Source organism: Myotis myotis, unplaced genomic scaffold (genome assembly GCF_014108235.1).
Source record: "Myotis myotis isolate mMyoMyo1 unplaced genomic scaffold, mMyoMyo1.p scaffold_m19_p_17, whole genome shotgun sequence".
Lineage (NCBI taxonomy): Eukaryota > Metazoa > Chordata > Mammalia > Chiroptera > Vespertilionidae > Myotis > Myotis myotis.
In genome coordinates, this window is record NW_023416321.1 from 16,891,899 (window position 1) to 16,905,216 (window position 13,318).

The following is a 13,318-nucleotide window of genomic DNA, read 5'->3' on the forward strand; positions in this document are numbered from 1 at the left end:
CTTGTTCAAACTAAATATATGTTATTTATGCAACTGATTGCATCTATGGCAATTAGATGCAAGAGAGGAATTCATCGGTCAAGATATAAACAGTTCACTTCATCAGAAAGGCAGTGTCTTCTATTTCACTACAAGTTAATCCCAATTTCTTAAGTTTATGAGAACTGTTTCATTATTTTTATACATACACTGAAAAAAGAAGTAAAAATATATCTAAAAAATGAATAGCTTTCCAAAGCTATTCTTTGATACACAAGAAAAACAATAGACTGATTAACATGATGCCTTAGAATTACTGAGAAAGCAGGAGGAACAGTGTGGAATATTCCAAATACACCATTTCTTTGACATCAGGATGCTCACCAAAACTTCAGTACTTATTTGCTGTTTCTAAGTCATCGTTGGAACTTTGATAATATGAAACTAAAAGTTTGTTGAGTTAAAGCAACAAACAAACAGAAGTAGAATCTGATCTTACACAACTCTTTTGGGTAACATGTTGTCCGTCTTCTCTGTAGGTTGGACTCCTAGAATGTGACGTCCTTTGGAGTTTCGCAGTGTACTGTTCCCTATGGACAGACAAACATAGTAACAATCAGAATTGGGGGTATTCGGAGGACATGGGAATTTTCAAATCTAAGCTTACCAAGTTTTCTTGGGATGAGATGATTATTTATATCAACAATGATGTTTCAGTAGCAAAGAAAAAAAATCCAAATAACTTATATTTCTCACATTTCATTTAAACTATAAATAAGATGTCACCTAAAAGCCACATACTTGCTTACAAACAAATGCGATCTTTAAGTAGGAATATAGTAACTACATGCATTTAAAATGTTCTCCTCCATTCACCTTACCCTAAATGTAGGAAGAGAAAAAAATAAAGCATATATTCTTAGATAATTATTTTAAAAGGTTAGCAAGTTTTGTGGAATTCATGTTCCATATGAAGATGAAACCTAAAAATATATAAAATAACGAAACTTTTATGTCTGAAAGTCTGAATTAATTTGGAACCTTGTCAGAAACCACAGATAAATCGAAGTCTTCAATGTAAACATGCACCATGTCGCCCTGGCCAATGTGGCTCAGTTGGGAGGGCATCATCCTGTGCACCAAAAGGTTACTGGTTCAATTCCTAATCAGGGCACATGCCAGGGTTTCGTGTGGAGGCAGCCCATCGATCTTTCTCTCCCTCTCCCTCCCCCCCGACTCTTTCTCTCCCTCCCTCCCTCCATCTCTAAAAATCAATAATAATAATAATAATTAAATTTAAGTGCACCATGTTAATTCAGGTAAAATATGATAAGTACAACATGTGTAGGAAAAAAACTTGAACAAAAAGACTTTTCTCCAATGTAAAACACAATATAAAAATACCATTCTCAATATTCTACCCTGGCCTGGTATTCTACTCTACATGTTTATTCACATTGCTTCAATGAAAGTTCCATGACTACAAATATCTGTTCTCTGAATAGCTGCTTCAATATTTGTGAAATGGAAACTAACCATTATATAATGAATTAAAGTCACTAACTTTCAACCACAAGCCATGTCAGGATTTCCTTCACAAACAGTGAGCTGTACTAAGTATTCCAAAAAGATAAAATAGTAACTCAAGACTACACTGAATGTGTTTTTTGGTAGTAACTCTAATAGAATAACATTCCTTAGACTAGTTACAAAATAATTTAGAATATCTGGGAAAGCTATTTTCAAAAGAGCTATCCGTTTTGTCTACCCCTACTCAATATCCCACATAGCTAAATAGTTAAAAATAAATGAAAAAAAGTAGATAAATATTTTGAAAATAATCTCATAAGCCAATGTGCTAGAGCTGATAGAAGCATTTAATACTCAGTGTGGGAAGAGGCAGCCTGATATATTAAACTAAGCAGTGGCCTGTTCTTCTTTAAGAATAGATTAAACAGTCATAAAAAGGAGCTATACTTAAAAATTGAAAAATGCTTAAATATTAAAAGTAATTCTTCTCATAGAAAATATTAATAAAAAGAAGAACTGAAACATTTATTGGTTTATTACACAGGGTGCATACATAAAACAACACAGCCTTCTACCTCACTTGTAGCATCCTCTGTACCAATCTTCCTCTTTCTCATCACAATAAATTTTCAAAATAAGTTATTGGGCCCATGCCCTGACCATTTACTCTTCCATCAGCAATTTGCCTTCCACTCACCCTGAAAGTGCTGTATGTAAAGTCATCAACGATCTCCTAGTTGCTCAAGCAAATGAGGCATTAACGTCCTCATCCTCCCTAGTTAATCTCACCAAGGCATGAGGGACAGTGTTTTAAAGCTGCCATGTTCATTGGCTCCACAGAACCATTCTTCCCTGGTTCTCTCCTTGGGAAATCTTCATAGAAACCTTCACTAGCTTCCACTCCCTACATCCCATACCAGCTAAAATCCCAGGTGCCTGTGCCTAGTCTTACCTACTTCCCTTTTACATGCTTTCCCTGGACAATTCAATATGCTATTAGTTTTTTAAACAGTAAGAAGTTTGGATTACCAAATTCACATATTCATCCCAATAGCTCTCTCTGCCTCCAACCCCATTACAAATACAAGTTAAATAGCCCCACCTCCATTTCAACACGTCCAAAAACAAATGCATTCTATTGCCCCAGAACACGTGCCAACACAGGCCAAATGGAGCAGAGGCTTCCTGAGCCAGCTCCAGGTGAAGGCAGCTGAACCAAGGAAAAGAGGAAGGTCAGTATCAGCACCTAAATCTGGCTGGCACAAGACACTTAGGACATTAGGCCTAGATATTTCATTTCTGGGACTGATTCAAGCTGGTAACACAATTAACTGAAACTGTAAGTAGGTACAAAGGTAGCTCAGAATCACAGAGATGGGGCTGGAGGTCAAGGTGAACAGTGAGACAGAGGATAGAAGGCAAAGCTCAACTCTATAAACCTTCTTCTGAAGGGTAACACACTAGCAAGCCATGGTGCTCATGAAGACAGCCTACAATTAGTACAGGGGGCGTGATGACAGCGAGCTCATGATTATGGTACTCGGCCAATTAGAAAAGAGGAACTATGGCTTGATTAACCTGAGGGCGCCCAAAGTAACAGCCAGAAAAGCTCCAGCACATTATAAGAAGCCCTGACATCAAATGCCTTTTCACTCCTCGTAATAGCAAATTGGGTATAGGAAATAGCCATTTTTTCCTTTCACTTTTCCCGAATGCTAAAATATTTCAACAGGAATTCAGAAACATTTGCTCAGCACCTCTGTTGTTCCAAATACTCGAGGAACAGAGACTTGGTCCCTACAAGGAGAAAGAGATAACCAATGACACATATAAGATTTAAAAACCTAAAGAAAGAGCAATCACATTTCTTTTGTCCTCCTACAAAAGAAAATGTATTTTTAAAGGGAGAAACTTATAAAATGTATTTGTGATCTGTGCTCTGACTGTGATTCAGGTGAACATTTCAGCTGTAGAAAGGAAATGAACAATCTGTGATCATAAAAATGTGCTTACAAATGAAAAACATGATTATCAAATTGTAAAACCATAATGGAAGAACAGCTGACTAAATATAGCATAAAATCAAATCAGCAAATTGAACTAGTTCAAAAAGTACCCTAAGAACACAAAGGAGAAAATAAAGGGATGAATATAATAATAATAATAAGAGCAAATGCAAGAGATAAGGAAGATACATTCAAAATCTCCAATGTCGAAATAACATGAATTCCAGAAGGAGCAAGTAAGACAGAAATTTGGAGAGTAAGAGTTAAAGATACAGTAGTGACAGTGGCAGTTAAGACCGCGCCAGAGAAGAGCCTAAAAAATAACCCATGACACCACTGTGAGCAAGAACAAAAATGCAATGCCGTGAGAAGGATGGAAACTGAAGGTCTGCCAGGCCTTGGTTCCAGAAACAACCAGAGGCAGCAGGAAGTGTGACTGCAGAGGAGTAGGAGGGAATCAAAGTTCCTCAAAGTAGAGGAATAAAGTCAAACTCACCAGGAAACCAGAGGCAGGGATGGAGTTCCTTGCTCTGAGAGGAAGCTAAAGACCAGTGCAGGTGGTGATTTGAAAATTATGACTTATAAGAAGCTATATGCCCCAGAAAGGCAAAGAACATAAACGCAGCCCCCAAAACAAGGGGTCAGAATGGCTTCATGTGAAAGGGACAGAACATTCAGAATGAAAAGAGGCTTCTGAGTCCCCAAATTCTACAAATGGGAAGCAGGCTAAGAAAACTACTAGGCTTAAAACAAATCACTTCTTATGGTAAAAGAAAGGTAATTCAGAGGGAAAAGCCCAGGCCATGAAGAACAAACCCAGGAAGAAGCACTAAGCCCTAATCAAGACATAGGTGGCATGGCTCAGTGGTTGAGCATCGGCCTATGAACCAGGAGGTCATGGTTAGATTCCCAGTCAGGGCACATACCCGGGTTGTGGGCTCAATCCCCAGTAGGGAGCATGTAGGAGGCAGCCGATCAATGGTTTTCTCATCATTGATGTTTCTCTCTCTCTCTCCCTCTCCCTTCCTCTCTGAAATCAATAAAAGTATATTGTTAAAGAAACCAAATAATTTTTTTAAAAAAGGAACAGGCAACAGATAGGATGTCTGGCTAGATTTCAGAATGCTGTAGAACTGTCATTGTATATGTGTTGCACTTTCAGTTTTCTACGTGAAGGTCCAGTTCCTCTCTCACCTGTGTTGCCTATATGGGTGGATGGGGCGGGGGAGGGAGGGGAGGGGGGCGGGCAGAGTAACTTACTCCTTTAGTTCACAGATGTTTAGATTGGAAAAAGCCACACCAAAGAAGCCTTGGCTACACCTCGCTGGATATTATTTTTATTAAGTTTATTGAGATATCATTTATTTACAATAAAACCTTACCCATTTAAAATGTAGAATTTGATGAGTTTTGACAAATGTATATATGGTATAACCATCACTAAAGAGACAGATTCTATCACACCCCAAAGTTCTCTTGAGCTCCTTTGGAATCAATCTACTCCCTTCTGCAAACCCAGGCAACCTTATTTTGTGGAATCTCAAATACATGGAATCAAAACTATGTACATTTTTGTCTGGCTTATGTAACTGAGGAAAATGTTTCTGAGATTCAGCCATGTTGTTACACATATCAGAAGTTTATTTCATTTTATTGCTGTAGTATTCCAGTACGTGAATGAACCATCACTTGCTTTTTTACTCATATGCTGATGGACATTTAGATTGTCTCCATATTGGGGCTATTTTATAAATAAATCTTCTATGAATATTCAGGCTCAAATATTTATGTGGACATGCATTTTCATTTCTCTTGACGAAACACCTAGGAATAGAATTGTGGATCATATGGTAAATTCTCTTAAACTTTAAAAGAAATTTGCAAAGTGGGCATGCTATTTTCTATTCCTGTCAACAGAATAGACTTCCAATTCATCATATTGTAATCCTATTGGTCTTCTCAGTCTTTATATTTTTAGCCATTTTAACAGGTGTGTAATGTATCACATATTTATAATTTGCATTTTCCTAATAAAGAATGATGTTGATCACCTTTTCGTTTGTGTGTATTAGCCATTTATATATTTTCTTTTGTGATGTGTCTGTAAAATCTTTCTCACATTGAGTTGTTATCTACCTTTTCTTGAGTTGTGAGTTCTTCACATATTCTGGACCCAAGTGCTTTGTCAGATGTATGTATTCAGAATATTTTCTTGCATCTGAGCCTTGCCAGGTAATTTTCCAAATGGTGTCTTTTAATTTCCATAGGCCAGTTAATAGTTTTTTCTTCATTTTTTAATATCCTATTGTAGAACTCTTTGCCATGGCCACAAAGATGTTTGTTTCCTTCTAGAAGTCCTATAGTTCTTAGCATTTTCATTTTCATTCTATAACCCACTTCATTTCCCCCATGTGGGTATCCAGTTGTTCAAACATAATTTGATGAAAAGGCCTTCCTTCCTTCACTTCATTTCATCGCCATCTTTGTGAAAAGTCAATTAACCATATACATATGCAGACACCTATTTCTAGAATTTCCATTCTATTTTATGGATCTCTCTATCCCTCACCAACACTGCTGTCTTTATTACCGCAGCTTTAACTCTACAAATCGGGACTGCTAAGACCTCTTTTCTTTTTTTATAACCGCTTTGGGTTCAAATCAGGCGGAGGAAATTCCTTTCTATTCCTAATTTGCTGAGAGTTTCTATCATAGATGGATGTTGCAGTTTGTTAAATGTTTTCTCTGCATCTATTGAGATAATAATGTGATTTTTCTTTCTTATTTATATAATGAAATGGATTTTCAAGTGCCAACCAACCTCTTACTACTGGAATAAGTCCATCTATTCATGATATAATATGCTTTTTATGTTTTCTGGATACAGTATGCTAATTACAAGTTTTTAAACCTATGTACATGAGGAAATATTGGTACACAGTTTAATGTTCTTGTAATGTCTTTGTCTTCTTTCAGAAACAAAAAAAAATACTGACTTAACCAAATGAGTTGGGAAGCATTTTGTCTTTCTTTATTGTACAAAAAAAAAAAATGCAGAACGATATAATTTTCTTCTATAAAATCCTGATACAATCATCAAGAAAGCCATTGGAGTTTGGAAAGTTATTTGTGAGACGGTGGTTAATTACAAATTAAATTTCTTTGGTAGAGATAGGGCCACTTACATTTCTAATTTTTTCTTGAGTCAGTAGTGATTTTTGTGTCTTTCAAGAAATATGTCTATTTCATCAAAGTTTCCACTGGTATAGTCATTTATAATATTTTCTTATAATATTAATGCCTGCAGGATCTGTGTGGAGCTTCTTTCATTCATTCCTGAGATTGCTAATTTGTGTTTTCTTTCCCTTATTTATCTTTAGTTGTGGCAAAATGCACCTAACATAAAATGTACCACCTTAACCATTTTTAATATACAGTTCAGTGATTGTAACTACATTCACACTGTTGTGCAACCATCATCACCATCCATCTCCAGAGCTTTTTCATCTCACCAAACTGAAACTCTGTAACCTTTTAACAATTAAGTCCCCACTCCCGCTGTCCCCAGCCCCTGGCTACCACCATTCTACTTTCTATGAATTTGACTATTCTAGGAACCTCATATAAGTGCAGTAATACAGTATTTGTCTTTTTGTGACTGGCTCATTTCCCTTAGCATAATATATTCAAGGTTCATCCATATTGTAACATGTCAGAATTTCCTCCCTTTTTAAGGCTCAAAAATAGTCCATTGTATGTAAATACCACATATTGTTTAACCATTCACCCATTGATGGACATTTGGGATGATTCTGTCTTTGGTCTATTGTGAATATGATGTTATGAACACAGTTGTACACATATCTGTTTAAGTCTCTGTTCTCAATTCTTTTGGATTGATTGATCATAAGATAATTCTGTTTTTTCATTTTTTTGAGGAACTACCATACTATTTTCCACAGCAGCCATACCATTTTACACTCCCACTAACAATGCACAAGGGTTCCAATTTCTCCACATCCTTGCCAATATTTATTTGTTTTTTAAATAGTTGCCATCCTAGTAGGTGGTATCTCACCATGGTTTTGATTTGCATTTCCAGAATGATTAGTGATGTTTATTTAGCATCTTTTCATATGCCTATTTGCTGTGTGAATATCTTCTTTGGAGAAATGTCTATTCAAGTCCTTTGTCCATTTTTTCAACTGGGTTTAATTTCCTTACCGAGTTGTAGGATTCTTTACATATTCTAGATATCAACCCTTTTTCAGATATATGATTTACAAATATTTTCCCCCATTCCATGGGTTGCCTTTTCATTCTGCTGACTGTGTCCTTCGATAAACAAACGTTTTAAATTTTGGTGTAGTCCAGGTTATCTATTTTCTCTTTTGTTGTCTGCGCTTTTGGTGTCACAGCCAATTAATCATTGCCAAATGTGTTGTCATAAAGCATTTCTCCTATATTTTCAAGCTTTACACTTAAAGTTTGTGTGTCTTGATGTACGCATTATACATTGATTTTAAGTTTACCACAAAACAAAGAATGAATTACAGCTACATTTATTAACTTGGATGAATCGGAAGTATACGAGAGAAAGAAGCAAGTGTCAAAATAATATACAGGGCATGATTCCACTTATATAAAGTTAAAAAAAAATGATAATCACAAACTACCGAACAGTGGAGCTCTCAGGAGAAAGGAAGTGGAGGCAGCAGGGAAAGGACACAGAAGGTCCCCTGGAGTATTGTAATGTGCTACTGCTTGGCTTAAAAGGAAAGGGATGTTTATAATTGTTCTTTAAACTGTATCTGTGCATTTTCACACACATTTTTCAGGTGTGCTTTTCACAGGTGTAAAACACTTTAAGAGTAATACAACTACTGCACCAAAAATGACTGGAACATTAAAATGAGAACTTTATATTCATGACTTTGCATTCACCCGAGCAGCAGGTAATACTGTTCTATGCCTTCTTCAGAACAGTCTTCTATGGCATTGCTAAGTATGAATGAAAAATAAAAATAAATAGCAACAAGTAATAATGCAGGAAAGTATCAAATAATACTGAAAATAAGAAAATGAAAATTACTTCCAATGACCCACACATATTTATTTTAATTTTTCAAAGGTAACTGTATTAAAAAACAACAAGACTAAATTTCAAAAAAACAAGAAGCTTCACAAAACTAAAAGTTGACCAGAAATTCATAAACATTTTAAGACTTCATAGTGTTCCCATTTCCTCCTTTAAAATAACACATTTGATTTAAAAAATAAAAACACCTTTAAAAGTCACACATTTAAATCAACACTTATTAATATAACTCTGGTTTAACAGTATAACACTCAGAAAGTACCTTAACTCCCTTAATATTAAATGTTACAATATATTTATGAGCTGTCATCCTTTTTTGTTTATTAAAAGGGCAATTAAAACTGTCCCATATTATAAACTCACAAAAAGAAACTTGCTTGTGAAATAAAAAAATACTATTACAAAACCCCACTCATTAAAATATTTTTAAAAGAAAAAATGACTAATTTTGTCAGAAATCCAACTCACTGCGGGGGAAAAGAAAGCCTAAAAGAAATGTAAGACCATTATTTTCAAGCCTATTACCTCTCAGTTACAATTTGTTACCACTTGACCTTGCCTTGGTAAATATCTAAGAATGATGTTTAATTAGCATTTAATTTAATGATGTTTAATGTTAAAAATTAATGAGTAGCTAAGTGACTTTATAAGTGTCTGAAAGTTATGTTTTATTGATATCCTAAGAAATAATAGCTTATTTCTAGAGCTCAAGGTTAAATGTCTAAATAACAGTGTCTATTGTGTTAAAAATATCAAATTCCATAAAGTGTTCTGCCCAAAAAATGATGAAGATGATTATTTTTAAAATTAATATAAAATAAATGATTTTTCTTTTTTTGAAAAGACTTGTTAGGGACAGCTGCTCTGAAACCTGTACTGAGCAGAGGAGCAACTAGAAGCTGATCATGGGCGATCATCATGGAAAAGGGAGATACCGTGAACCAAGCTAAGCACAGAATACAGGTCTCCCCTGGGGCAGAGGCAGTTCCTGTGCACCAATACCCAACTCCTAGTCCCCAGTCCCATTCCACTTCCCCACCTAGCCAGCACCTCTTCCTCTGGGAGGTCAGGTTTTGCAATGACCCAGCAGAAGACCCAGGTCTAGAACTCCAAGCCCGGTGAGGGATCCACCAATCGCCTATGGCTATTCAAGTCAATTAAAATTTAAGGAAGTACAAGAGGGTAGAGGGGTCAAATATATGGTGATGGAAGGAGAGCTGACTCTATGTGGTGAGCACGCAATGCAATATACAGATGATGTATGATAGACTTGTACACTGGAAACCTATGTAACCAATATCACCCTACTAAATTTAATAGAATAAATGAAATTAAGTTCCTCAGCCACACTAGCCACATTTCAAGTGCTCCAGAGTCATATGGGAACAGTGGGACTATATCAGATGGCATACCTATAGAACATTTCCACCATCACAGAAAGTTCCATTGTATAGGGCTGCTGTGGAATATTTTTGCCCAAACAAAAGGCTATTCTTAAATAAAATAAACGTACTTTTGTGAATAATACTTAAAGATGTTTAACTATGTGTAATCCTAACCATATTTACTTACACCAATGGCCATAAAGACCCCCTCGGAAGGAAAGGTATCGCTTGACTCACCCATAAATTCATCCAACAACCTACGAGCAGGAACTATTTATAGTGTTAGTGTCATTTACATATAAAAATGGAGTTTAACAAGGTAAAAAGGTCATATTATAGTTTTTTGAGTATCCAGACTAAAAATTAAATCAATATTTTAAAGTGAAAAATGTTTTTTTCATATAAATCAACATAATCACAAGTACATTTTCACTATACTTGGGCACCATCTGCTGGCCATGTTATTAAACTGCACAAGAAATGAAATAGTACTAGCTATATCAGGGGACATTTGTAAAGGACACAGTCCCAGCTTTTTGCTACAATGCATTCCCAGAAAACCACATCATAAAGCAGATCATTGTAAAGCAAATCATATTTTTCCATTAAGGGCAGGAATATAATTAGGTCCTTCATTCCAAACTAAAATCTGGCATTAAATATCCCATGGAAAATCTCATTAAAGCAAGATGCAAAAATTATACTCTTCTATAATCATTTAAAATAGGATAATTATTCTCTAAGTCCTTTCCTATAGGTATGAACACATTTATTATTTAGAGAACACAAATTAAAATATAAAACTTTAATTTATATAAAGTTAACCTAAATTTAATATGGTAAAAGTAATATATAATAAATAATAATTCTACTTGCACACTCCTAGAATTTTTAAGCAATGTCGATAGTAGTTCTTTATAAAATGGCATCTAAAGAAATCCAAACTAATGCCTTCTTTTTCATCAATAAAGTCCTCATAGTAAGTAGGATTAATGTGTTTCTTCTAGTGCAAAGCAGGGTTTAAAGGTTGGGGTTGATTCAACTTTACTCCTCTTCACCGTCGCCTAACTCATTCATTTTCATAAAAGTTTCAAGTAAATATAATGTGGTATTAAATCATTCTTTTACTATCCCACAACCTAACTGCATTGTGGTGATAAGCTAAGCTACTAGACCAGTGGTCGGCAAACTGAGGCTCGCGAGCCACATGCGGCTCTTCCACAAAATACCGACTTCTGTGCACGGGCCACGAAGTTCCAATAGCACTGCACGTGTACGCCTGCACATGGTATTTTGTGGAAGAGCCACACTCAAGTGGCCAAAGAGCCGCATGTGGCTCACAAGCCGCGGTTTGCCGACCACGGTGCTAGACCATATCATACTTCACTAAAAAGTCACATAAATCATTACAAGCCATTAAAAAGAAGCTTCAAAACATTGTTCACAAAATTATAAGACAAGTATACATCCTATTATCTTATGTTCTGGTCTCTGGGGAAATGCATGAGCTGATGACATGAACTGAAGTCTACTATTACTTAGGCAGCTTCTAATACATGCTGTGGCAAAATGGGCGGGGGGGGGGGAGCCATCCACACTATATTCCATCTCTCCTGGAAAAAGGGACTTGCTAAGTTACACGAATAAAGATTCCTTCAATGTCTCTTTCAAAATACTGTTACCACTTTGTACACGGAGAGTATGCAGAGTTCATACTTATAGTCAGAACCTTTTACATAGTCATTAATTCCATTTATTTTTCTCAGGAACACAAAACAATGTTTAGTATCTCAAAATAATTAATGACCAATAGGTTTTAAGATAATACCCTTTGGGAAGATTACATAATTAGATAATCCAAAGAAAGGTCAAACAATCTAATATGCAAGCCCCTGTATGAACGAGGAAAGTGACAATCACCACAGCAGAGATGGTGGATGGTGGCAGCAACAGTAACACTTTCATGCATCCCACGTCAAAGACTCTCTATCTCCATTTTACGAAAGATGAAACTGGGGTTTAGAGAAACTAAGTAACTTGCCTGAGGACACACGGTTGCCAAGTGTCAGAAGTGAGATGTAAACGAAGGCCAGCTGCCTCATTTCAGCTCAACCTAGAAATAACCCAGAACAAAGGCACAGTCCTCCAGGACTGCTGATGTAGCTCACGTGGGGAAAGACGACTGAAGCGAAATTTCCGTATTTGCTGCGTAAGCACTCACGCCCACCTGGTTTACTAGCGAGACACGGGGCCTGAAGTCAGAAAAGCCTGGGTCCACCCCTGGGAAAGCTGCTTGACCTTGCTGAAGCTGCTACCTCACTGTAACACAAAGAGCAATCATGCCAGCCTCACGCAATGTCGAGAAGATACAGTCAGATAACTCACAAAAGACTTCTAGAATAGTGTCTAGCACACAGTAGGTGCTCCGCCAGTGGTACAACTTGTGCCACTGGTTTCTGTTTGAACAAATTAGGAATACAAGTGGAATACATAAATATTTAGGTTACTTATGGGAAAAGTTGTCAATCTTATGTTAAGATCTGTCTATTTGTTATATATAGCAAATTTATTAATGTGCATCACTAATGTTAGCAATGCGCATACCAAACAAGATGGCATTTTGGAGGGCACATTGACTGTAGCAATAAAAAAATAAGTGTGTGATTATTAAAACTGACATAGACACATGTACAAAAAATGTTTGTAACTTTTCTCCCAGGCTAGTCCTATTCCATAAAGGTAAAACAGTTTTGTATAATGCACCCAGAAATATTCCATGCACATGTACACACATGTATCCACATATGCTCTTTAAAATACACAGATAAACACACAAATGGAAGCTTCCTATACTTTCATGCACTTCTTTTGAACTTTATATATCTTAGAGATCCACCCATACTAGCCCATATGGATTTCTGTTACCGATGCACAAGATGTTGAGCCTACTAATGATCCCACTAAATTTGTTAATGTGTCTAGCTATTGAAATAGCAATCCTTTTCTGGGGATCAATAATGGCCCCAAACACATGCAGAGGCATAACGGTGTATGTAATAGGATGTTAACATTCTATAAAGACATTCCTTATAACAACAAAGAATTGAAAGCAACAGACACAGGTTAAATTACAGAAAACCCACACTATGGGCTATTATCTGTAATTTAAAAAAAGAGGACAGACTACACGTCACAGATTTAAGACAAAAAGGTAAGTGATGAAAGAACAAGTCTCAGAACAGAACATATAAGTCAATGTGTAATTCTGTAATGACATATGTGGGGGTGTGGGAATGGGTCTACTCTAACGTGATACACAC

General features: G+C 36.1%; 1 protein-coding gene across 1 annotated transcript in view; it reads right to left on the bottom strand.

Annotated features, from left to right (window-relative positions):
* CEP112 (centrosomal protein 112) overlaps positions 1-13,318 on the bottom strand; it is a 300,119-nt gene that overhangs the window by 267,271 nt on the left and 19,530 nt on the right. Inside the window, exon 5 of the mRNA XM_036341573.1 lies at positions 479-569. Within this exon, the coding sequence (XP_036197466.1) occupies positions 479-569 (91 nt within the window). The remainder of the gene's footprint in view (positions 1-478; positions 570-13,318) is intronic.